Genomic DNA, 27,775 nt, shown 5'->3' with positions numbered 1-27,775 from the left:
AATAGGTTAGTGTTAGTTTGTGAATGCCTGTAGATTTAGAGATTTTAGTGTTAGGGGGGACTTCCCTTTTAAGCAACTTTTCAATACTGGTTTGCATTGCTAAATTAAGTAAAAGATTAGTAAATGCTGAGATTTCAACATAATACTCCAATCTTTAATCCTCATTCGACACCGTAGTATAGGAGTCACACACATGAGTAGCATTTCAAGAATCCATAAAATAATAATTTGCAGTTACTCATTGCTTTCAAGCTACTGTAATCCAAGTAGAAAGGGCTTGCTAGTATTGTGTAGGTGGATATGAATGATTAACTATTTATACTGCATTTTTTTACTCATATTTAATTCTGACAATTATGAACTAATTAAACCACTTGTTTTTGATACGCCAGCAAATTTTTTTTTTTTTTCTCATCTTGCGCATAGAAGGGAAAAGGTTAGCACCTCTGTCATGTTTTTCATTTTCTCTGGTTTCTAGTTGGGAGAATTCCCACCTCATTTTCTGTTCTAGGAATCACTTATGCAACGAATACAAGAATTTGAAATCTGAAAGAGAATTTGACCTTCTCCTGTTCTACCCAAAAATATAAAGTGCATAAGGTGATCTAGTCCCGTTTTAAAGGTTCTCGCATACAGTAACCAGATTTATTTTGTAAGCTACAGTAATTGTAATATATACACATCAGCCCTGCCAGTAATATAAGGGTAGAGAGATGGTCTTGTAGAATTACGAATTATCTGCTTGATCTTCAGGTGCCCAAATCTGTAATAAATAAAATTCTATACAGCTGGATCCATTATAAGAATTTCCAGCAGATATGGCTGTGGTTTACAAGATCTTGTTTTTTTAAATTGTATTTATTTATAATGCACTGCAAACAGCTTTTCTACCAAACCGGTTTTACCTTTGTTGGGTCAGCCATGTGACCATACTTTCTCTCCCACCCATATTCCTTCTCTATCATAGCATGGCTTGCTTCTTAACCACTTCCCGCCCAAAGTACGTCATATGACGTCCTTGAATTTGCGGGGATATATCTGAATGATGCCTGCAGCTACAGACATCATTCAGATATCATCTTTTTAGTATAGTTAATTTTACGTACCGAAGTTTGGCGCCATTCCATGAGTGTGTGCAATTTTAAAGCGTGACATGTTAGGTATCTACTTACTCGGAGTAACTTAATCTTTCACATTATGCAAAAACATTGGGCTAACGTCAATGCTTTGTTTTTTTAAAGCATGAAACTGTTTTTTTTTTCCAAAAAAAATAAGTTTTTGAAAAATTTCTGTGCAAATACCGTGCAACATAAAAAGTTACAATGATTGCAGTTGTATTCTCTAGAGTCTTTGCTAAAAAACAAAACAAAAACATACCATATATCATGTTTGGGGGTTCTATGTAATTTTAAAGCAAAAAAATATGAATTTTACATGTAGGAGAGAAATGTCAGAATTGGCCTGGATGGGAAGCGGTTAAGCATGTACACACTTGGTGCAGTAGCAATGCACTATAGGACAATTTCTTTAGGATCAAAACATTTCTATGTGATATGCCATATGGAAAAAGGTGAGAGGATCATTTGCAAATAGCCAGCATCTTCAGGCCTTGTGCACAAGGAAGTACTTAAGCATTCATCCATTTGAGGGCACAGGTGTTCCGTGCATACAGTCCCATTCATGTCAAATGGGATGCTGCAGTGGCCTGAACACTGCCATTGCCTCCAATCTGACATCCGTGTGGGTGTGTGTCCCCAATCTCATATGGTCTGCTTTCATGGACACACATCTGTACCCTGGTGGATGTCAGTTTGAGGGCAGTGGCTGTGTTCAAGTAGTCATTGCACCCCAATTGACATGAATGGGATTTGCATGCACACGGATGCATGAAACACCCATACAAGCACAGCACAGACCTCACACAGGTGTACGCCAATTCCTCTCTCCCTCCCTGTAGTCTTCTGGAACATGTCACAAGTCCCAGAAGACTGCAGGACCATTCACAAAGTGCAGCGTGGCCGTGGAGCCACAAGCAGCACAGCCAGCTACCCACAGTTAAGATCCCGGCGCTGGACCCCTGGACAAGTAAGTGTCCTGTTGTTAAAAGTCAGCAGCTACAATATTTGCAGCTGATGTTTATTTTTTTATTTTTTCCAGATTGGAGAACGGCTTTAAAAGGTCCTCACAGGAAAGTATTACCAGTGGTCAACCTCTAGGCAGTCTGTTAGTTTCTTCTTTGAGGCACACAGAGCAGAGGTGCCACTCTAGTCCCATCATGTAGGAACAGGAAATCTGGGGCAGTGATCATGACACCAGACTGGAACAAAGACAAGAATTAAGAGATAAAGAAGCTGCATATTCACAATGATTAAATCAGCTACTGAAAGTGCTCTAAAATCCCAGGGTTTAATATAAATGTAATGCAACGGCCTCCTTATTTATAAAGAATAAGACTGTACTTTTAACTAAACAATAGAATAAAAGACTGCTGGGTCAACTTGTTGATGCAGACTGGATTTTTGACTGATTGTGATGCAGATATTGATGTTTTCATCAATAAACCATCATGGTTTTTATCTACAGGTACATTTTGCTCATGTTACTGAACTCAGGCATGCAAGATGTGATCAAAAAAGTTGTGCAAAAACATACGGCAATACTTCACTAAACAAATGCTGTTCAGCTGAGCAAAAATGTATTATTTTTCTTCCAAGATGCTAGAAACCATAGTAACATCTTCATAGGCTGATGGGTTATAACGAAAACCAAATGGTGATGAGTATTAATGTATTCCAGAAAAAGAATAGTGGGAGGCAGTGAGTGTAAACCCAGAGGAGGTGTGAAGTGGATGGTGCACAGTACAATGACTGCCTGTGTCAGGGAGGCCTGCAAGGTATAGGAATGCCAATAGCTGGCTAGGTGGGTTCATGAAGTCCATTAAGAGATCCGGTAAGGAAAACAGCATGATATGTCATGCACTGTGGTGACCCTGTCATCCATCTCAGGAGGAAAAGACTTGATGAATGCATTGCCTCAGGATGTATGAGTCACCAACCTTGAAGGTCACGCAGGCTCCATATTACTGCAGCTAGTTCTTTCAATTCATTTCACCATTTCCTCCCTATCTGTTCGACTTTTTATGGATTTTATTTTAATAAACTGTTTCACAAGGAGATAAACACTCAACTGGCTTGCTTACACTATTATATTTAAAGAATCTTTTGAAAGGAAACCAGTGTGTTTTTTTTTTAATAAACATTTTGAGATGTTATAGTTCCCTGAAAGCAGTTTTTAAAGTCATATATTTTGACTGTGTAAAATGCAGTGTTAACTAGCCTGCTTGTTGAATATTTGCTGAAAATATATTAACCAGCCAGAGTCTACTGCTTTCAGTTTGTTTCCACAGATTTGTAGACAAGCACTGGGAGGAACAAATCGAGTTACAATCTATATGCTGCACTGCTAAGCAGGAAAAACAGCCCTGAATATGTAATACGCAAATATTGCTGCTGTTGTGTACACACATAACTACCTATTAGATGCAGAAGTTTTTTCATTAGACAATAGACCATAATATAATTTAAACTGAATGCACATAAAAGATATTATTTAAGGTACTTCTATAGTGCCGTCAATTTACGCAGCGCTTTACACACACACACACACACACACATATACATATATACATATATATATATATATATATATATATATATATATTATACAGTCCCTATCCTCAAGGAGCTTACAGTGTAAGGTCGCTAATGCAAAATTCATACATATACATACTAGAGCCAATTTAGACAGGATCCAATTAACCTACCAGCATGTCTTTGAAGTGTGGGAGGAAACTGGAGTACCCGGAGGAAACCCACGCAGGCCCAGGGAGAACATGCAAACTCCAGGCAGGTGATGTCGTTGTTGGGATTCGAACCAGCGAACCCTTTTCCTGCTAGGCAAAAAAAAGGTGAACCTAGCCTTTAAATAATTCCCTTGTGTTTATGGCCCAAATGAATGTGGGCGGCACAGTGGGGTAGGGGTTAGCTAACCACTACCCCACTGTGCCGCCCACATTCATTTGGGCCATAAACACAAGGGCAGAGTGGTGTAGTGGGTGCTTACCACTACACCACTGTGCCGCCTACGTTAATTTGGGCCATAAACACAAGGGCAGAGTGGTGTAGTGGGTGCTAACCACTCTACACCACTGTGTCGCCCACGTTAATTTGGGCCATAAACACAAGGGCAGAGTGGTGTAGTGGGTGCTAACCACTACACCACTGTGCCGCCCACGTTAATTTGGCCATAAACACAAGGGCATTATTTAAAGGCTAGGTTCACCTTTTTTTTTCCCTTCTAAATTCCAGCTCCCCTATGTACCACTGTACCATTAAAAATAAATGCAGAAAAATAAAAGCTCTCTTTGATTTTTAGAACAAGGCCTTACCTTGGCCCCTGATGTGTTCCATAGAAAAGTTCATGACTTCCAAGTATGTAGATTTGGGATGTAAAAAACAATAAGACCCAGGAAGCAGTTCACCAGCTACATTCAGCAGCCTACACTGACAAGCTAAGAAAACGCTCGCCTGGAGAGATGGTGGAGATGCCGTGCAAACATGGGTGCAGCGTGTGTATGCACTAATGAGCTCAGCCGAAGAACTGCTTCCTGTGTGTTACTGGTTATTACGTTCTAAGGGCCAGTTCACACCAGACGTAGTTCTGTTCAGTTCCGTGTGCTTTTTTTCTGCACTAAAAATGCATGCAATGACTCTAGTTCACACTATGCAGTTCCCGGTCAGTTTCTGGTGCAGAAACTGACCGGAAACTGACTGCATGGCGTGAACTAGAGCCATTGGAATACATTGAAAATACTGTGCATGCATTTTTAGTGCAGAAAAAAAGCACACGGAACTGCGTCTGGTGTGAACTAGCACTAAATCTACATACCAGGAAGTCATAAACTTTTCTATGGAACACACCAGGGGCTACTGTAAGGCCCTGTTCTAAAAAGCAAAGTGAGCTTTTACTTTTCTGCAACAGAGGTACATTAATGGTATATTTGTACATAGGGGAGCTGGAATTTAGAGGAGAAAAAAAAAGGGGGAACATAACTTTTAAAGCTGAACACCAAGCAAAAAAAAAAAAACCCCTAAGCAATGAATGCATTTATTCCTTAAGGTATTATTCAAACTGATCCGTACACCCATGTAAAAAAATGTCTTCAACTGTGCAGGATGCACAGGTGTTCTATGCAGCCATGTGCAGGGAGCTTGTTCAAACTGATGACAGACCAGACATCTGCATGAACCTGCATGGACCTCCAAGTCTAGCCCTGACTGCACATTTGTGTGTGACCGATTAATGGCTCAGAAAGCAGTCTGTTTGCGTTCTGATGCGTGCATCAATCTTGCACCAACGTAAAGTTGGGGGTGCACATGGATGTCAGTGCAGCTGTCCACTAGTCATTGATTTGAACAGGTTACCTGCACGCAGCTGTACAGAATACCTGTGGATTCCACGCGCTAGAAGATGGCACTTCACATAGGTAAACAAATTGGTACTCCTGTGTGAATGAGGCCTTGAAAGCCATCAAATGTAATTTTAGTGTAAATACTCAACTTTCACTAGCTAGTGACCTTTTGTAATTTCCTCTACAGCAGCACTCTAGGACTGGACAGAGTGAGAGAGTGATAAAAGTCAATCAGCAAGATTCAAGCAGTGTAAACCTCCGCCTTTTAAATAACTGAATTGAATCATCTATTCATTAAAGTGAACCATGTATACCAAAATATCTTATTGTTAACCACTTGAGACCCTGTGCTTTTTTTCTTCCCAAATCTCCTTAAAACAGCTTAAGCTTCACAATTACTGTGCCTTTAAATATTTCATTTGGACTGGTCTATTCAAATGGGCAGCATCATGGCTAAGTGGTTAGCATTTCTGCCTGACAGCACTAAGATCATTGGTTCGGCTCCCAACCACAGCACTACGTGCCTGGAGTTTGCATGTTCTCCCTGTGCCTGTGTGGGTTTCCTTCGGGTACTCCAGTTTCCTCCTACACTCCAAAGACATGCTGGTAAGGTTAACTGGATCCTGTCTAAATTGGCCCTATTATGTATATGTATGAATGTGAGTTAGGGACCTCGGATTGTATGCTTCATGAAGGAAGGGACTAATGTGAACGTACAATATGGTAAAGGGCTGCTTAAATTGTCAGCCGTATAGAAGTACATGTAATAAAATGCTGTAATGTAATAAAATGTAATAAAATTAATGATTCTTGTGGCAGAACAATTCAACAACTGTGGAGGCTGTAATACAGTACACTAGCTTGTGATGCATACTGCAAGCTGTGCTGTCTTCCTGGCCAAGTCCTGCACACTTCCCTTGTAAGACTGAAAAGAAACAGTCATGTAACATCTCAGCCATTCTTGAAGCACCTTGTATTTTTATCGATGAATACAAGGCATTCTCTAATTGGCCGAGGTGAAGTTTGTTATGACATCTCTCTTCTCTGCCCGGGGAGTATCGGTTCTTGCCATAATGTGTAAGTATGTTGGGCTAACTTGAACATTATGGCACACATTTCTCTTCCAGAACTGACTGACCCAGGCTCTCAATTGCTGCACTACGATCATCTCTTCTCTTTAGCTCCCCCCACCCCGTCCTTTTCTGCCACCAATGATGTAACTCCTGAACATTTGCATAGGCACTACACTGTCCCCAGCACCTGGGTCTCTTCCCGACATTTGAAACATGTTGGAATGAGTTGGGAGTGTACAATGCACTGTGTGGATGGCAAATATAAAAAATAAAATAAAAATGCTAGGAGGGAGACAGAAGATACTTTGCATTTCTCTTCTGCTAAAGCTGCTGGATATTTTTTGCTTTAGCAGTTTAGTTCCACTTTAACCCCTCTTGAAGAATAAGAATTTTTCTGACACAAGTTAAAATCATTTTTTTTTTTTGCTTGAAAACTACTAATACTATTATACTTTATTATTATTTATATATATATATATATATATATATATATATATATATATATATATATATATATATATATATATATATATATATATATATATATATATACACACACACATTATTTATATATATATATATATATATATATATATATATATATATATATATATATATATATAATTTATTAGCAAAGACCCTAGAGACTAAAATGGCGGTCGTTGGAATATTTTATGTCACACTGTATTTATGCAGCGGTCTTTCCAACACAATTATTAAAAAAAAAAAAAAAAAACTTTCCTGAATTCAAAAAAAAAAAAAAAAAAAACCCAGAAAAGTTAGCCCAATTGTTTTGTATAATGCAAAAGATGATGTTACGCCAAGTAAAGATACCTACCATGTCATGCTTTAAAAGTTGTGTCTGCCTGCTCACTCATCAGCCCAGCACTTACCCCATCCAGGTCACGGGTGGCTTCTCCTCCCGGCCAATCCAGTCACTTCTTCTCTCCTCAGGACCCGTTTCCTGATTGGCCGGGAGAAGCAGGAAATAATAATTCGCTATTGTCACACAAGTGGGTGGGTTCAGGGTGCAGTGCCCACCCTTATTGACTCCAATTAGAGCCGGAGGCAAAAAAAAACCAAAAAACTTGTAGAACTCTATGCATCCAGCACCCCACATGGAGATTAGGGGCCAATGCATAGAGATTAAGGGGGTGATTAGGGGGGCCCTTATGGACAGGCCGCCGTTGGGTACAAGATACATTATAAACCAATATCTACAGTATTGTTTTTGATGTGGAGCTTTGGAACCCCACCTAGGCAACATTGCCCTAGCTTATCTCTGTTCAGAGCATGAGATACTCTAAAGATCCCTCTTTCATGGTGGTCCGATACTGTACAGTGACCTTGGACTTTACCTTGATGCAATAAATGTAAATTGCTGATGCGCTCTTTGGGAAGCAAAAGAAGAAGGATCTTATAATCATTGACATACCAGAGACTGAGGGGGGGGGGGGGGGGGGCTTTTTCTTGAGTGACCAAATTCTGCAGGGATATCATCCCTAATCGGTTTAATAATGGTATAGATAGATCTATAAATAAAACGTGTTAATATAAATTCAGTAGAGAATACCACAAGGCAAGTCAGCCTGACTGTGTACTGTATATGTCATTTTTCTGCTGGCCACAGACAGGCACATCTTCATGTAAAATGATTCAGGCATATTTTATGATATGCTTGCAGGTGTAAATTGTGTACAATTTGAAATAAATGCTTCTATGCAAAAATGTATAGTATCAGTCAAAGTACTCTGTAAAAGCTGTAATTTGAAAGCTGGAGACATAAAAAAAATGATGTGCAAAGGGCAGCCAGCCAAACTGTTAAAGCAATCTTTTCAAGTGTCTGACAGTAAAGGTAGGTGAGTTCTGAACTCTGTACAGAAACACAGGACAACATTTGATAAAGTCTGCAGCAATAAACAGAAGTCTCTACACAATGCTCAGAAAAGAGAAAAATGGTCAGCACCCTTGCGTCGTGGGGCTGGGATCCTGGGCCACATTACCACGAAGGTTGAGAACTGCACATTCAAATTGTGTCAGTAAAAGTATCTTTGCTAAAACCAAAGCACACAGGCTAGTTAAATGGCTTCCCACCTAATAATTTTCAGTACTAAGATCTTGGCTTAGAAGAGGAAGTTTTGGTGCCTGCAGCTTTAGTGCTTGATAAGTGCGCCCTTTCATGGATTAAAGTGATGTAAAAGGCTTTCTTTTTTTTATTTATTTATAAAAAACATGTTATACTTACCTGCTCTGTGCAGTGGTTTTGCACAGAGCAACCGATCCTCCTCTTGTCAGATCCCAAGGTGCCACGAGGGATCTTTTGGCCCCACCCTCATTCCGAATACCCCCAGAGCAACCAGATTTACAATGGGGGCCCCCACGCAGGCTCATTCCCTTTAGCCTTTATAACCACTTTAATTAGTGTTGGGTTTGTGTTAAAGTCTGGGGCTAGGTGGCAATGGCTAAATGTTAAAGGTTATAAAGCACTTTCATTTTAAATATGGCATTTAGCTTTATTGTTGAGATTAAAAGACAATTGCACATTTTACACAAGTTGTCCCCTAAAGTGGAATTCCAGGTTAGAACTAAGCTTAAAACTGCTCCCACCCCTCTTATAACATCTAGACTAACTACCCTGCAGAAAGACGATGCATACTTACCTATACCCAGGGCACATTGGACCAGTCATGTGATCTCCCCGGCTGCCAGCTTTAGGGGAGAGAAGAAAGTGCAGACAACGGTTGGAATGCCTGGGTGGTGATGTCACACATAGGCTTACTATGGGTCATCCATTGTCAATTGTCCCTCCTCTCACCTGAAGCAGGCCACTGGGATTGGATCATGTGATCGGACCGGAGTATCCAGAGAATAAGTAAGAATATGCATTTTCCTTCTACAGGGTAGTTTAACTAGGTAATGCAAGGGGGGTGGGAGAAGTTTTAAACTTAGTTCTAGCCTGGAATTCTACCTAAAGGAATGCAGCCTCTCGGATGATAGAAGCCCATCTAATCTGATATTCAACTTCATCCAGCGATCTTCACAATCTTGCTTCTGAAAATATCCTTGCTGGTTCCTCTTCAGCCTGCTCAAGCACTGTGGCTCTAATAAATTCTATTGAAAGCTGTACTCATTGCAGCCATCAGTTGTCCTGCAAAGTGTGTCTCTCCTCATAGGAATGAATAGGAATGTGGTGCACATGCACAGACAGAAGTGGACTTGGCGGGAAAATTTTCAAAAGCAAGGCTGGGCGGCATCCAGCAGATAGAGCTGAAAAGTGAGCGCTGAAACAGATGAGCTGCAGTCAGGGGGGTGGAGGGGATGCATTCAATAAAGAACAGATTTTACCTAAGGAAAAGTAACAGCAACTCTAATTTAAAAGACAAGTTCACTTTTACAAAGAAATTAAAATAAAATAAATGCACATTCTTTGTAGGCAAAAAAATATGCATTTATTTATTTTTTTGTTAGGGACCTGAAGAACATTACACCCATGATCAGCACATTATGGCCAACAGCACATATGTAATGCCACAGTCCTGCAGACTGTCTGTGCATCTGTCTGCCCATACCTCTGATACAGGCAGGCAGTTACACTCTGACAGGAAGCTTGGTGAACTACCAAGAGCAATCAACAGCATCCTGGTAGTTCATCGAGAACTACAAGCTGACAGCTGCAAAGGTTGTCAGGACTTGTAGTTTTCCCATTCACAGAATACTGTAAATGAATGATGCAGCCGGGCTGCCGGAGAAGATCCCCTGCTAGCTGTCAAAACTAAGACTTGGGGGGTGTGGAGGCCAGTGAATTTGTAACATGATACATGTTACACCCTGAATATGTTGGGTTAAAATGTTGCAAAAGGTGAACTAGGCTTAAAGTGGTTCTAAAAGGCAGTTTTCTCACCTTAATGGTAAAAAAAAAAAAGGGGTAAAAAGCCTTCTGCAAGCAGCTCTCCCAACCCAGCTGCCCCTTATACTTACCCAATAGCCCAATCTTGATCCAGCAATGGGCATGAGAGCAGAGGCTCTCTTGCTCCTTAATGGCATCAGCCAATGGCCCCGCTGCGGTCAATCACAGCCAGCGAGGAGATAGCGGGCGAGAGGGGGGTGGGGGCGGGGCCATAAAAGACATACAGAGTTGGCTCGGGAGAAAACATGCACGAGTACCCCCACAGCAAGCGGCTTGTTGACATTGGGGTTGGTTGTGTATTTTTGCTAGGAAACCTAGAGAAAAAGGATAACTGTAGGCAATACATAGAGCGCAAGCTAATATAAGATCTTTTGTATTGGTTCTGATTGTATATAGTGAGCCAGGATAAAATAGAAAATTAAAACCAAATGAAAAATAATTTACAAAGCAAAAAGACCACTCCAGGTACTTACCATTTTCAGGGTGAGTTTTCTTAAGAGAATCTATGAGAGTGCTTACAGCTTTTAAAACAAATATGATTTCCGTTACACGTTGCCTGCAAGAATCCAAACATAAAATCGCCATTATTCATTATGACTTATGCAAAGCATATTACAGTGCATGTACTGTGGAAAGGTTTTCCCTCAACAAGCAGCTGACAGAAAGGAGGTATTTATAGCTGTGCACTTTATTTTGGCTAATGCAGTCTCAGGTCTACTTCAAATGTTAGGGCAATGTATCTCTTTGGAATTCCAAACATTTATTTTGCAATGAATCATAAATTATTACCATTTACCACAAAATTATAAGGTGCCGTTTATACTTTCAAGGAATGTCAAGTGCAAGTGTACAGATACTAGCTACATAGAATTATGAAGGATACAGCAAACTAAAGGCTGCTATGTACTGATATCTAAAATAAAAAACAGGATCAAGTAAAAATTCTGTAGGGAGTGGAGTAACATATAAGCTGCTAATTTATTGTGCAAAAGGTAGAATTCCAAAATCATTGTTCAGTTCTACACAGTATATTCCTTTATTAAAGTTTTTCTACACATTTATATGCAGACCAAGCTGTCCAGAGAAAGCAAAAAGTGAAAGGAGTTGGAACAATGCAGTTGCAACAACATTTTATTTTTTACAATGATTTATACCAGTGCAATAAAGGCGACCTTTGTAAACACTCCTGGGATAGTCATGGTTGAGCTGGCTATACATTACATGAATTTCAGCTGGTCCCTGATGAACCAGCAGAAATTTGCTCTGTGGGTGGCCTTGTTGCCAACCTCCTGACACTGAGAAACTGAGGGAGCTGGATAAATCATTTTCAAACTGAATGTGGCTGTATCTAATCAATTGGTGCCTGCTGTCAGAATACAGTAGCTGCAGCTGGAGGTTACCTGCACAGTTTAGGATATATCCCTGTATTTGCATGTGCCATCATTAATCGGCACATGCGCACTGAAGCAATGGCACGTACGTTCCGTTTGCTTCAGTGAGTGTGCCGCTCATGGGAGTGACGTCATCACGGTTCTGGCCAATCACATCACCGGAGCTGCGATACCCAGAAATAACTCTGGGAATGATGTCAGCCGCCAGAGTGGGGTAGGACGACAGCTGCAGGGGCATTGATCTCAGGTAAGTAGTTCATAATGAGCTAGTATGCTATGCATACTAGCTCAATATGCCTTTGTCTTGCAGGTTTTTTGTTTTTTTTTCTAGGGTTTACAATCACTTTAAAACTGAACAGTTAGATAAACATATGACTTATTACCAACCTATTATGGTATGTTGTTGGCATAACAAGTTGAAATAGTCATGTGCCCACAATCCCAATGTGCACTGTCACTTAATATCTGAAGATTAATCTGTAAATTAAAGCATGCATAAACTGAATGCTATGTTTTAATTGTCAGCTGGAATGAAATTATCATCCACTATATGTATCCTTGTTTGCTGTGTGATGTTCTGCTATGGTGACTTTTGGTGTATTTAAAGTGTTACTAAACCCAGGACCCTGTATCAACTATATCTGGTCTCCCACAGTACACAGAAATGCAACTATTTTAGTAACGATAAACGACTAAATACCCTTTCTTATTAGCAGCTAGAGCAGTCTTGTGACTTCTATCAGTATATGGTTAAAGCTTGTAGGCATTTTCATTCTCCCCTGCTTGTCTTATGAGGCTGCAGGACCCCTATCCCTCTTTCTGGACAGTGCTGATTGGCCCTGTGCTGATCATATGCACTCTCCCAAGAAAAAAACCAAAACTGTCTAGCAATACAAACCTAACCGAGCATGTGCAGCTTGTCCCCCTAGCCTCTGTTCTATCAGAAGATAGGAGGTTTGTGGACTGTGGAAGAAAGGGGGGGGGGGGGGGGAGCAGAGAAGAGAGGATCAAACATCCTTTTTTCCCCAACACATAGGATTAACCCCTTAGGTTCCACAGTAAGTATAACAAGCTTGCTTTACTGCATATACAGATGGATTTTACAGTTGTGGGTTTAGTAACACATTAAAGCACGTGTTTACCAGTTATCAAAGCTGGCTATCATACACAATGACCACTAAAAAAAATGGTGCACACGCAACCTGTTAAGCTCCATCTGACAAGCTGGACCTTTAATATAGCAATAAAATAGCCTAAAAGTATCCCTTTTTATGATAGTAGTCCTCCAATGCTCCAGTGCCTGGTCACATGACCAATACTATGTTCACTATTACCATGCAAGTTGAAGATACCTCTGGAAGAAACATTTTTGGGCTATTTTATTATCAATTCAAAATCTCAGGCTGAACATTACAGTAAAGCTAAGTTACAACTCTTTATGATTGACTTAAGGAATCTGCTAGTTCTAATTTGAAGTTGGAAGCTCCAGGGCTCCTGTACTTGTCCTTGCTTCACTACTTACTGACCAAGAACAAGCACACAGATGAGATAATCCAACATTTCATTGGCTACATGCGTGTTCTGGACACAGTTGTATAAAGTCAAGGCAATCTTTTTGGTTATATGTGCCATACATATACTGTACTTTGAAATGTACTGGTACTACAATAGCATCAGAATCACCATTTTAGCTATTTGAATTGGCAGCAACCCCTTCCATCAGTGGAACACATGTAGGAACTGCTCTTCTACAGGAAGATTGTGATGTGTCATCCATAGATGTGAGCTGGTTTAAATCTGATTCACATTTCTAAACTTAACATCCAGAAAGATCCAAGGGGGCTGAATACCACTCAGGAGAATGTAAATGTCATTTTTTTATGGGATAACTCTTCAATGGGGTAACTAATTAGCAATGTACAAAGGGAGTTGCTGTCAATATTCACTCTGTATCACTTTCAAATGTCTTTCTTCTGACAAGTACTGAGGGCCACATGAATCAAAGTGTCTAAAAGTAGAACATTCTGTTACTGTATGATTAGGATAGAACTGGTACCTCCTAATACAACCCTTTAATAAAACTTTCCTAAAGTATAAATCTAGTAACAAATACATAATAATAAAACATACATAATAAAATAATTATAATATTATCTTTTTTTAACATAGCAATATCTTACTGGTTATCTATAGTAACCTGTCATTTTTCATTGCTGGTTTACAGAATGGAGAGACTGTTTGCTATGGCAGCAGAGAAAGGACACTTCTGAGGATATGCATTAGGAGGTCTAGTTTTATTTTACATGAAAGTTAATTTAAATGTTCTGAACCATGCAAGTCAATGTTCTTTTATATATAATAATAATCCATGTCTTCAGAATGGAAGATCTTCTGTAAACATTTCAATGTGCGCAGTCCTAGCTAGAGGACTCTTGGCTGTGGAATTTAGGGCAGTAACTGTAAAGGGCTCCCAACACAACAGGTTTAATATCCTACTACGATTAATATTAAACTCTGCAGGGGATCTGTTTTCTTTGCTTCTTGAGACCTTTCAACTGGAAAGTTTATACATCGAGGATGATTTGCCTGCGGACCTAGAAACCTTTACTGCATAGCATATTAAAAGAAAATCCACCACACAGTCTGTGACAGATATTTCACCCCAATAAAAACATAATACACATTAGTAATGTTTTTCAATATGTGGAATCCTGCATTCTTACATGTATTATTATATTTCAGGAAGGACACAGAAAAGAAGTTGAGTTGTACAATCAGATAAACACGCCTGCTGCATAATGTTCTATAAGAGCACAACCTGGTATAACATGCCGTGAATACACGTTAAACCCAACGCATACCTTGGCAGAGGGCATTTCCCGCTCAGCCTTTCGTCATCTATGTAGCGGTGGAGAATATCTTGGGATCTCTTCAGCAGCACAGATAGTGCCATTCTAGAGATGTATCCTTCCTGGGGGGTTGTCACTTTATTGCTGAATGAGAACTGAAGCAAGGTCTCAAAGCACACTTTTGAAAATTCTTCTCGCATCCTGATGTCAATTTCTGCTTCTGCAAAACAGACTCTAAGGGGTTAGTGGCAAACAGAAAATAAAATATGTGTTTTACAATTAGAAACAAAAATCAATTACTTTCAGGAGAAGAATATGAAGTAGAAAGGGAATTACTATACAACCACTGTGCAGTGAGATGTACATACAAAAACAAGCTAGAGCACCAGCATCTTAGTAAAAAATGATTCCATCTTAATATTTATAAAAAGGATGTGCTGCTTTTTAAAGGGAAGGCGACTGTTGCTCAATTGTTTTTTGCACCCCCCAGAGATGGACGGGAAGGAGACGGCGCTCAGAAGCCTTACCTTAGGAGCTCCGTTCACCCGGTTCCTGATTACTGGTCACAGGCAGGGCAAGAACGAGAGAATGCAGAGGGGAGAGCTTGGGCTTCTATTCCCGGCCGAACAGCAAGTGGGTCCTGAGACTCCCTGGCCAATTGGGTCTCAGAACCCGCTTCCTGATTAGCCGGGAGGAGAATCAGGAAGATAATAGTGAATACTAATTCGCTATTGTCACACAACTGGGTGGGTTCAGGTTGCAGTGCTCTATGGCCCGTGCCCACACTTTTTTTTAAATCCAATTGGTGCCTCAGGCTCTAATCATGTGCTTGAAAAAAAAACACTACTCTCCCATGGATTAGGGGGGCAGCGCCCTTGCACCCCTTATGGACTGGCTGCCACTGATACTGTACCTATTTACTTCAGTTAATGAGAGTAAATTTCTAAGGCCAGCCATAGACAGTTCAAATCTCGCCTGGTTCAGAAGGAACTGTCCGAGCTTTGAATTGTGTGTGGGAAGGCTGAATATACCAAGTTGATCGATACAACCAGCCTGCTGGATTCACTTCTGTTTATCGCTAGCGGCTGCTATAGCTGCTAGCAATAATCATTGTCACTATCTTTACTTACCTGCTTTGTGGAGTGGTTTTGCACAGAACAGCTTGCAATGGGGGCATCTGAGGAGGCATGTTCTCGAGTCACTGCTCTGCATGCCATTCACACACAGCTCGGCCCCACCTTCTCTCTATCCGGATTAGCTCACTGGCTGTGATTAACAGCAGCCAATGAGGAGGGAGAGACCCAGCAGAGCTGAGACTCTCGTGCACAGCGCTGAAGAAAGATTGGGCTCAGACAATTACTGGGGAGTGCTTAAGGCAAAAAACCTTGAGCTTTTAGAGCCACTTTAAGGCTACAGGTCTTACAAATACAATAATAACCCCACAAGAGTATGAAGATCATCTTGGTAGTTAAAGAATAAGTTTTATACAGTTTTAAATTACTTAATGCTAACTGTTAACCTCTCCATGATGACTATACCTTTTTGTACTTACCTTTAATCAGTGGGTGACCGAGATCAGGAAAGACATTCTATGTCAGGTGGTGCTCTGGCCCTCTTCTCAGCCAAAGCTATGGCTGCGTATGTGCAACCTATGCTCCACAGGACCTAATGGAAAAGCTGTCTGAAACCTTTAACGTAAACAACTTTTCAGTTAGGACCTTCGGAGAAAAACTATGAATGCTCAGTTAGCCACTTAGCTTGGGTCACACCTCCTGTACTGCTGATTGAAGGGAATTACAAGAGTGTATATGTAGCACGTGGAAAGGGAAGATGATCAGATTAGGTTTTCAGCCTATAAACCACGGTCTGAATATGCAGCTTGTGACCTGTACAGTACGGTTAGAATAAAACAAATACCTCCTCATACAACCCATTAATAAAACTTTCTTAAACATTAAATTTAATAACATAAAACAATTAATAATAATTGCACTATTTTTTTTTTTTTATTAGAACGTATCAGTGTTTTACAGATAAAAAATATATGAATTTACAGTAACATACAGCATTATGGTCACTAGCTGGCACTGACAATCATACATCATTTTAACAAAACGGGGCAATTTTTCACTGCAGCTGTGCGAACGTATGTAATACTTTTAGACCACATTTTTTTGATAAATAGACCCCCCCCCCTAAATAATAAACATGTAGTGATGCAGGGGCACAGCTGGCTCAGTACCCCAATCTTTATCCAGCTATTGATGTAGTCCACCAACCATTACACCCACCTACTTTAAGCTAGTTTGAAATAATCATTTTTGAAACATCTGTCTATATTTCGAACAGTTGATGGGGATAAACGGAGGTTGGTTATCCGTCATAGTGAATTGAAAATTTTAAAGAAGCTTAAAATTTTAAACAATGTCTAAACCATTGAAATTCTAAAAGTGTATGTGGTCCTCATTCAGAAGGTATTATAATGTGCATGGAAAAACTTTCATCTGGAGAACTTTCACGTTCTTGATGAACATTCATACATTTAAACTCCAAATTATGGCCCGTGGGACACGATTTTATCTGGCTTGCAGCTAGGGTTAGTGGCATACCCACCATGCTCACAGATTGAGGTTTCAAACGGAAACCTCTTCTCCCTCACTACACAGCCTCTACTTCATGTTCACCCTACTGCCCTGTCATCATCCCAGTTGTTGGAACTGCCTCTGTCCGGACCTGCTCTGTCTCCCGACTCCCATCTTGCTGCTACAGTCATACTGTAATTCTTACAGTGGTAAGAGGGACTCTAATGTAGACCCCAATGTAAGGGGAGACTCTGATGAAGACCCTGGTGTCAATGGAGTACTCTGATGGCAATCCTGATGTAAGGGGAGATTTTGACAGGGACCTTTATTTAAATGGGGGATCCTGATGTAAGGGGAGACTCCAATGGGGATCCTCATGTAAGGGGAGATTTTGACAGGGACCTTTATTTAAATGGGTACTCTGATGGGGATTCTGACGTAAGGGGAGACTCTGATGGGAACCCTGATGTAAATGGGGACCTTGATGTAAGGGGGGGGGGAGCCATTACTAAAACGGATTATTTATGCAATATACCCGTGCATTTAAATCAGCATAGTTTTTTTATTTTGTTTATTTTATTAAGGAATACAAAATAATAAAAATAAATTGTACAGCTTTCGAAGAGAGTTTGACTGAACGCTTTGATGAATGAATTTTCTGAAATGGATACAAAGCAGAAAATCTAATCGTGTTAGCCCCCCTGTCTTTGATGCAGGAGGGCAGAAAACGCACTCCTTGCTGCCTCTCATAAAAAAAGCCTTATAAAAAAAAGAAAAGTGAGCCACTAAATAGATTTAAACCAGTTGAAAGAAAAAAACAACAACATCTAAATGAAATAATAAATCGCAAACCATTATAAGCTTCCTTTTAAGGCTTCAGGGTACACCAGTTAAACAGATTTATAAACCAAATGACACTCATGCTGTTTTTTGAACAAATAACTTATGTATCCCAGTGGTTATGTACAGATATCAGAAGCAATAAGGGTGTAATATGGCACTGAAGGGTATCTGCTACCCCATGGCTGAGTCTTTTCACTTTGATTAACCCCACGACAGGTTTATTAAAAGGCAAATTTTTGCAATTTTGACTGGGATGTACCTTTCATTTGCAAAAAAAAAAAATACATTGAACAGCAGAAAAAGTGGCTGCAGTAGAGGAAATAACTAAAGCCCCACCTAACAGCATGATGCAACAACCATAACTCTTATCTATTGAATCACACAGAAAATATGCATGACATGGTTTAACTGTCATTGGGTAACAATAAACTCCTGACACTTTCCTTGGAAATGGGCTTTGACAACCAATACCCGTAGGAGGCAGGGTGTTCCGCTCCTACTGCAAGATCTATTAGAGAAACAGTCTGGGATTTTAGCTTCTACCCAAATTTAATTATGAACAAAGTTAATTTTTCATCAAAAAAAAGAAATGCAGTGTGCAAAACCGAGAAGAAAGCAGCTCCAAAGCTAATCATGGTCTTCATGTTTAAAGCAAACTTGTGCTGCCAGACATGCAGTAAGAGTAAATGCTGACGTCTCTTTCTGCTTGTTGCCTGGATGTCAAACTGATCATCTGCAGATCAGAAGCTCTGACTTTTTGTTACTTCAGTCGCTGAACAACTGTACCGGGTCATTGATTTCTAAATAACTATGGTCTGAAACAGCCAGGCACCAGGTATTTTTAGACAGAGGTCAGAAAAAAAAGCATTATTCTGATTTATGAACCTGACCCATCTTTCAAAGTACAACGGGTAAAATAAGTATTGAACACGTCGCCATTTTTCTAGGTAAATATATTTCTAAAGACGCTACTGACATAAAATACTCACCACATATTGGTAACGACTCATGCAATCCACACATACAAAGAAACCAGAACAAGTTTCAGAAATAAAGTTATGTGTAATAAAATGGAATGACACAGGAAAAAAGTATTGTGGAATGCAACTGTACAACATTTTTGAAAATCTCAATAAAATGTACCCATCCCAGGGACCACCAGTAATGATCACATACAAGATGACCTTGTTTAATAAGTCCAGGCTTAGACCTTTATGGTGGACATACTCACAAAGGGATCTTTAGGCACTGGTTTCCATAGTTATGGGTCATGACCCATTAACTGCATATAGCAACATGCTGCTAACTACTTGTGTCACAATAAGTGCCAAGATGAGTTCTCATACGCCGATACGGATGTATTGAGTCTATTTGAGGTATTCAAAGGCAGTAAGGAGTGGGTTTAACCACTTTCAGACCGGACCATTTTGCTGGTAAATGACCAGAGGTCTTTTTACACTTTGGCACTGCGCTGCTTTAACTGGTAATTGCGCGGTCATGCAATGTTGTACCCAAACAAAATTTGCGTCCTTTTCTTCCCACAAATAGAGCTTTCTTTTGATGGTATTTGATTGCCTTTGCGATTTTTATTTTTTGCGATATAAACGTAAAAAGACCGCAAATTTTGAAAAAAAATGATATTTTCTACTTTTTGTTATTAGAAAAATCCAATAAACTCAATTTTAGTCATACATTTAGGCCAAAATGTATTCAGCCACATGTCTTTGGTAAAAAAAAAGTCAATAATTGTATATTTATTGGTTTGCGCAAAAGTTGTCACATCTACAAACTAAGGTACGTTTTCTGGAATTTACGCAGCTTTTAGTTTACGACTGCCTATCTCATTTCTTGAGGTGCTAAAATGGCAGGGCAGTACAAAACCCCCCCAAATGACCCCATTTTGGAAAGTAGACCCCCTAAGGAAATTGATAAGAGGCATGTTGAGCCCATTGAATATTTTATTTTTTTGCCTCAAGCGATTGAATAATGACAAAAAAAAAATTTTTTTTTTTTTTTACACAAAGTTGTCACTAAATGATATATTGCTCACACATGCTATGGGCGTATGTGAAATGACACCCCAAAATAAATTCTGCTGCTTCTCCTGAGTACGGGGATACCACATGTGTGGGATTTTTTGGGAGCCTAGCCGCGTACGGGGCCCCGAAAACCAAGCACCGCCTTCAGGCTTTCTAAGGGCGTAAATTTTTGAGTTCACTTCTCACTACCTATTACAGTTTTGAAGGCCATAAAATGCCAAGATGGCACAAAACCCCCACAAATGACCCCATTTTAGAAAGTAGACACCCCAAGCTATTTGCTGAGAGGCATGTTGAGTTCATGGAATATTTTATATTTTGCCACAAGTTGCGGGAAAATTACAAACTTTTTTTTTTTTTTTTTTTTTTTTAACAAAGTTGTCACTAAATGATATATTGCTCATGCATGCCATGGGCATATGTGAAATGACACCCCAAAATAAATTCTGCTGCTTCTCCTGAGTACGGGGATACCACATATGTGGGACTTTTTGGGAGCCTAGCCGCGTACGGGGCCCCGAAAACCAAGCACCGCCTTCAGGCTTTCTAAGGGCGTTACAGTTTTGAAGGCCATAAAATGCCAAGATGGCACAATCCCCCCCCAAATGACCCCATTTTGGAAAGTAGACACCCCTAAATTTAGGGGTACACTAGTGAGACTAGGTAATAAATGGCGGGTGCCCTGAAACTATAAAAAAAATAACTAACCAACCAGCGTCACCTGTAACAGTTATATGGTGATCACTGGTGAAAGGGTTAACTAGGGGGCAATTAGGGGGCTTTATGCGGTAGTATATGGGGGTCCCTGGCGCTATAAAAAGCTGCAGCGAACCTAAATACCTACCTGCCTAACTAGCGTCACCTGTGACACTAATACAGCGATCAGAAAAACGATCGCTTATTAGGCTGGGTTCACACTGGAGCGATGCGGGAACGCCACGAATGCGCGGCGGGTTCCCGCATCGCATGCCTCCCGGCGGCAGTTCACACTGCCCTATGCGAACTGCTGGGAGTGTCAGTGAAATGTTACTGACACCCCCAGATCAGTTCGCATATCGCAGTGCGATCTGCAAACTCGGATCGCATGGTGTGAACACCCATGCGATCCGATTCTGCTGCGGGCCAAAAAAAGGGTCCCGTGCGAATTTGCGGCGGGTGCGGCGAATGGCTGAACTCGAATCGTACAGAGATCGGATGTGATTTGCACTGCAGTGCGGTGCGAATCACATCCGTTCTCATAAACCGCTGCAATGTGAACCCAGCCTTAGTGACACTGGCGACGGGGGGTGATCACGGGGTTAAACCTTTATTGGGGGGGTTAGGGGGGTACCTTAGAACTAAAGGGGGCTAACCCTAACTGCCCTAACAGTTATTAGTCACAAATGACACCCGCCGGGTGATCAGGGGGTTAAACCTTTATTAGGTAATAAATGGCGGGTGCCCTGAAACTATAAAAAAATAACTAACCAACCAGCGTCACCTGTAACAGTTATATGGTGATCACTGGTGAAAGGGTTAACTAGGGGGCAATCAGGGGGCTTTATGCGGTAGTATATGGGGGTCCCTGGCGCTATAAAAAGCTGCGGCGAACCTAAATACCTACCTGCCTAACTAGCGTCACCTGTGACACTAATACGGCGATCAGAAAAATGATCGCTTATTAGGCTGGGTTCACACTGGAGCGATGCGGAAACGCCGCAAATCCGCGGCGGGTTCCCGCATCGCATGCCTCCCGGCGGCAGTTCACACTGCCCTATGCGAACTGCTGGGAGTGTCAGTGAAATGTTACTGACACCCCCAGATCAGTTCGCATATCGCAGTGCGATCTGCAAACTCGGATCGCATGGTGTGAACACCCATGCGATCCGATTCTGCTGCGGGCCAAAAAAAGGGTCCCGTGCGAATTTGCGGCGGGTGCGGCGGGTGTGGCGAATGGCTGAACTCGAATCGCACAGAGATCGGATGTGATTTGCACTGCAGTGCGGTGCGAATCACATTCGTTCTCATAAACCGCTGCAATGTGAACCCAGCCTTAGTGACACTGGCGACGGGGGGTGATCACGGGGTTAAACCTTTATTGGGGGGGTTAGGGGGGTACATTAGAACTAAAGGGGGCTAACTCTAACTGCCCTAACAGTTATTACAGTCACAAATGACACCAATGCAAAAAAAAAAAAAATGACATTGGTGTCACTGTGACTGGGGGGCAGGGGTAATTGGGGGGGTGATCGGGGGGTAAAGGGGGGGTGTGAGTGTGCCTGGCATGTTCTACTGTGTGTGTAGAGTGTTGGTGCAACTTACTGATCCGCTCTCCTCCGTGTCGGAACGAAAAATACCGACACGGAGGAGAGAATACATCACTTCCTCTCCTGTGTTTACATTACAGGAGAGGAAGTGATGTCACCGGGGATTTCTATTCGTCGGGAGCGATCGCGAGGGGGTGGCCATGAATGAATGGCCGTCCCCTCGTCCGGGATCGCTCCCGAACGAATACCGACCGTCGCAGGCACCGGGCGGGGGCCCGATCGGGCCCCCGACCCGCAGGAGGCAAGGGACGTACATGTATGTCCTTATGCCTGCCCGTGCCATTGTACCGACGTACATCGGCGTGCGGCGGTCGGCAACTGGTTAAGAAATCAAAGATAAAATAATTAAATAAAAAGGGTTACGCTAACAGTGATTTTTCTCTGTAGAAAAGAGGTCAACCAGGTTAAGACACTAGCAAATAATGAGGGTCACAGGCTGGGGTAGGGTAATTGGGAAAAGTGTGCGTTTCCCCAAAAGCTATGCCAGTGTCCACTCACCTCAAGGTACGAGTCTATAACCCAGGGTCTATGAATACTTTGCCTGTGTCCAGTACTGTATTATTAAAATAAAAAAGGTTCTTGATCACCAAAGGCATCTGCATACTCCCTGGTTTAAAGGGTTACTAAACCCAGGACTCTGCATTCACTATATCTGGTCTCCTACAGTACACAGAACATTGAAATGCAGTAGTTTTAGTAAATATAAACTGCTAAATACCTTTTAGCATCAGCAGTTAGAGCATTCTTGTGAATTCTATCAGTGTCCGGTAAAGCACTGGTTAAAGCTTGTAGGAGGAGTTTTCATTCTCCTCTGTCTTATGAGGCTGCAGGACCCCTGACCCTCTGTTTGGACAGTGTTGATTGGCCCTGTTAACTGTTGTCCTATATTAATTTAGATAACATTCTCTGCTCTCTCATCCAGACCACAACATCCTTTTTGTGAACCGGTGCCTTAAATTAAACTGCATATTCAAGAAAAGGTCCTACTAATACTTTGAATGAAACAGCCTCTCTCTAAACCTTGTGTTATCCGTTTTAACATAATGTTCTTCAGTCCACTACAGATCCCATTTGTATTTAGAAGCAAAAGCAAAATTGCAAATTATAATGGCATGTCTTGCCAAAGCTGGTTGCCATTAAGAAAAAAGAAAAGTATATAATAGGAGCACGATCCCCCCATACAAGTCGGTCAATTAATAAACTGTTCAAACGTGTTTGGAGGTATGAAAATCTGGCACTGTAAGACGATATTATCTCTAAGAAGGAATGCAAGGCAGGAAAGTTGAGTCTATTCGTGTAGAATTGTATGTGAATTCTCACAAAGCAGACAGTTTATACCACCGCACACAGAAACATAACTCATAATAAGCACGGAATACAAACATCCTTTTCACCGTCTTGTTTGGGTAACGGGAACTGCACGAACACAGAGCAAGATTCCAAAGAAACCAAACCTTGGAATTACTTTGCAGATTTTATGTCTGTTTTATTTATGTTTTGTGGTCTTTAACTGATGCAGTGATAGACAAAGCTAAACTCAATTTACTCAAAGTAAAAATTAGGCCTCTAACTTTACACAATTTCGTTATACACAAAATTACACTATTTTTCTTTATGCACAAATTCACTATTCAGCTTCAAAAATGGATTCCGTTAAATGCAATCTTGTAAAAAGCTTCCCTGACAAACGTGTTACAGGACGGGCAGCTCTGTGCAGGATCACGTGGTAATATATATAGGGAACGTGAACCACCTGCGGGCCACTTCTGCTTCACAACAGAAGCCAATTTATGGGTGCCGGGCACTCAATGTCCTCTGGCATAGCTATGAGTAAGCACTCTTGGTAGTGGGAAACGCGTTAGCTATTGTGCTTTGCTGTGACCCACTTTTGTGTGATTCTGCTTCACGAATAAAAGGCATTTGAATTTATCTTGGAGTGCGGCCATCCAGAGTTCTTCAATTATTTGCAACACTTAAATGGGAAGTTAGATTCCCATTTATTTTCACTGCGGGATTTTCCGAACACCAAGCACTACTAGGATACATTCACATTTTACGATTCTGTGAAGAGTCTTTTGATCAGATTGTTACGTATATGGTCACCTGGACCCATCATATCGCCACAAGCCATAATTAAATAAGGGGATTATCCCAGGCATAAAGAATATGGACAAGTGAAAGGAGGACGACGAGCCGAACGGAAAGAGTCTGACACTGAGGGACTACATGCACTTAACCCCTTTGGGGTATAAGGATTTGGTGAGTGGGGACCCGAGCGGGTGAGCACGGAAGTCACTGGATTACTTTTGATCAAGCACTAAAGTCACCTTTAACCTGCTGTATCACCTTTGATCTACTTCATAGTTCCTGAGAACTGACACTTATTGACTGTGTACATTATTTATATATATATTATATATATATATATATATATATATATATATATATACACACTTTTTTTAAAGCTTCTTGTGGTACATATATAAAAAAAAAAGCTTTTTTTTTTGCAAATTTTTTGCACTTTTGGACTATATTGATATATGGACTAATGGTGGATGCTGCTCCCCTTTTCTCTCTTAGGGAGATATATATTGTGGACTAGTTGGGATGATAGAGGAGCATCTTTATTGAGTATCTTACACTTATACATATGATACCGAAAATGAAAAATACACTAGGCCGAAAACCGAAACCGATACCGAAACAACAGCGATACCAAAAATGACTGTTTTAAAAAAAAAATTTTTATACAGGAGATGGTCAGAGACTGGGGACATGGTATGGGAGGTGGTCAGAGACTGGGGACATGGTATGGGAGGTGGTCAGAGACTGGGGACATGGTATGGGAGGTGGTCAGAGACTGGGGACATGGTACGGGAGGTGGTCAGAGACTGGGGACATGGTACGGGAGGTGGTCAGAGACTGGGGACATGGTACGGGAGGTGGTCAGAGACTGGGGACATGGTACGGGAGGTGGTCAGAGACTGGGGACATGGTACAGGAGGTGGTCAGAGACTGGCGGCATGGTACAGGAGGTGGTCAGAGACTGGCGGCATGGTACAGGAGGTGGTCAGAGACTGGCGGCATGGTACAGGAGGTGGTCAGAGACTGGCGGCATGGTACAGGAGGTGGTCAGAGACTGGCGGCATGGTACAGGAGGTGGTCAGAGACTGGCGGCATGGTACAGGAGGTGGTCAGAGACTGGCGGCATGGTACAGGAGGTGGTCAGAGACTGGCGGCATGGTACAGGAGGTGGTCAGAGACTGGCGGCATGGTACAGGAGGTGGTCAGAGACTGGCGGCATGGTACAGGAGGTGGTCAGAGACTGGCGGCATGGTACAGGAGGTGGTCAGAGACTGGCACCGTCGTACAGGAGGTGGTCAGAGACTGGCAGCATGGTACAGGAGAGGGGCAGAGACTGGCGGCATGGTACAGGAGAGGGGCAGAGACTGGCGACATGGTACAGGAGGTGGTCAGAGACTGGCGACATGGTACAGGAGGTGGTCAGAGACTGGCGACATGGTACAGGAGAGGGTCAGAGACTGGCGGCATGGTACAGGAGAGGGTCAGAGACTGGCGACATGGTACAGGAGAGGGTAAGAGACTGGCGACATGGTACAGGAGAGGGTCAGAGACTGGCGGCATGGTACAGGAGAGGGTCAGAGACTGGCGGCATGGTACAGGAGAGGGTCAGAGACTGGCGGCATGGTACAGGAGGTGGTCAGAGACTGGCGACATGGTATAGGAGGTGGTCAGAGACTGGCGGCATGGTACAGGAGAGGGTCAGAGACTGGCGGCATTGGTACAGGAGGTGGTCAGAGACTGGCGACATGATAAAAGAGATCAGTGTGTTTGTCCCCTGTGCAGCCAGTGTGTTTGTCCCCTGTGCTGCCAGTGATGCAGTGAAGAGAGAGGAGAGCCGCCTCCACCGTCTGGTTCAATAGAGCGCCGGGAACATCACCAATCTGGAAGGGTAATCTGTCTATCACAGTTCCCCGGACAAGGGGGAGGGGCTGTATGCGACGGCACCCGACGGGGGAACACACAGCTATTGAAATTAAAGCTGTGATGTTCCCGACGCTCTACCGAGCCAGGCGGCGGAGGCGATTCTCCTGCGTTATAGATCTCCCATGATGGGCGGCACCAGGGGCGGGGGCGGTGCTCCGCCCCACCCAGACCCCTGCCCCATTTTCGGCTCAATTATCGGCCGTTTTTTCCTTGCGGCAAACTGCCGAAAAGGGCATTTTCGGCCGATATGTTTCGGCGGCCGAAATTTCGGTGCATCCCTAATGGTTTTATATATATTTTGACTTTTGTTATATTTTGACTTTTGTAGCATGAGGGGCCACTTAATGTATGTTTTCCTCGTGTTTTTAACACTAGAGGAGACAGAGGGTGACCTTGCCCTCCCTTCACCTAGAGGGCCTTTTCCTCTGATGTTAGAGAGAATTCTGGGGAATTGTTGCTTCTGGAGACCCCTTTATTATTGATACAGCTCACAAAATTTGAGGTAGCTCCCCTGGCCCTATTCTTTCTATATATTTAATATATAATTGATTGTCCGCATATTTGTTTATATTCGCACAAATGCACTTTGGGAGTAAAAATTGTCCTGGCATCATAGTTACATAGTTAGTAAGGTTGAATAAAGACACCAGTCCATCCAGTTCAACCTGAGCGAGTGCCTACAATTGTCCCTATCCCTGTACATTGCACACTCACATCAGTCCCTACCCTCAAGGAGCCCACAATCCAAGGTCCCCATTCATATACTAGGGCCAATTTGGACAGAAGCCAATTAACCTACCTGCATGTCTTTGGAGTGTGGGAGGAAACCCACGCAGGCACAGGGAGAACATGCAAACTCCAGGCAGGTAGTGTCATGGTTGGGATTCGAACCAGTGACCCTTTTTACTGCTAGGTGAGAGTGCTACCCACTACACCACTGGGAGGAATATTGCCCATCATTGGTATCAGTGGCAGGAATAGTGGCTATCATTGGGTAGCAGTGGCAGCAATAGTGTGCCATGACTGGTATCAGTGGGAGGAACGGTGTGCCATGACTGGTATCAGTGGGAGGAACGGTGTGCCATGACTGGTATCAGTGGGAGGAACGGTGTGCCATGACTGGTATCAGTGGGAGGAACGGTGTGCCATGACTGGTATCAGTGGGAGGAACGGTGTGCCATGACTGGTATCAGTGGGAGGAACGGTGTGCCATGACTGGTATCAGTGGGAGGAACGGTGTGCCATGACTGGTATCAGTGGGAGGAACGGTGTGCCATGACTGGTATCAGTGGGAGGAACGGTGTGCC

The 27,775-nt window shown here is 42.1% G+C and overlaps 1 protein-coding gene across 3 annotated transcripts in view; it reads right to left on the bottom strand.

Moving 5' to 3' along the window:
* The window catches only part of MON2 (MON2 regulator of endosome-to-Golgi trafficking), a 208,906-nt gene that overhangs the window by 5,799 nt on the left and 175,332 nt on the right, over nucleotides 1–27,775 (bottom strand). For all 3 annotated transcript variants that reach the window (XM_077471965.1, XM_077471966.1, XM_077471967.1), the window contains 2 exons: nucleotides 14,703–14,910; nucleotides 10,924–11,006 (listed from right to left, as the gene is read on the bottom strand). In XM_077471965.1, coding sequence (XP_077328091.1) covers nucleotides 10,924–11,006; nucleotides 14,703–14,910 — 291 coding nt within the window. The remainder of the gene's footprint in view (nucleotides 1–10,923; nucleotides 11,007–14,702; nucleotides 14,911–27,775) is intronic.

The sequence above is a fragment of the Lithobates pipiens genome, unplaced genomic scaffold, assembly GCF_037356315.1.
Source record: "Lithobates pipiens isolate NorthernLeopardFrog02 unplaced genomic scaffold, aLitPip1_a1.2 Scaffold_8, whole genome shotgun sequence".
Classification (NCBI taxonomy): domain Eukaryota; kingdom Metazoa; phylum Chordata; class Amphibia; order Anura; family Ranidae; genus Lithobates; species Lithobates pipiens.
Note: the sequence above shows the minus strand (reverse complement) of the source record. Positions and strands in the feature narration are given on the sequence as shown.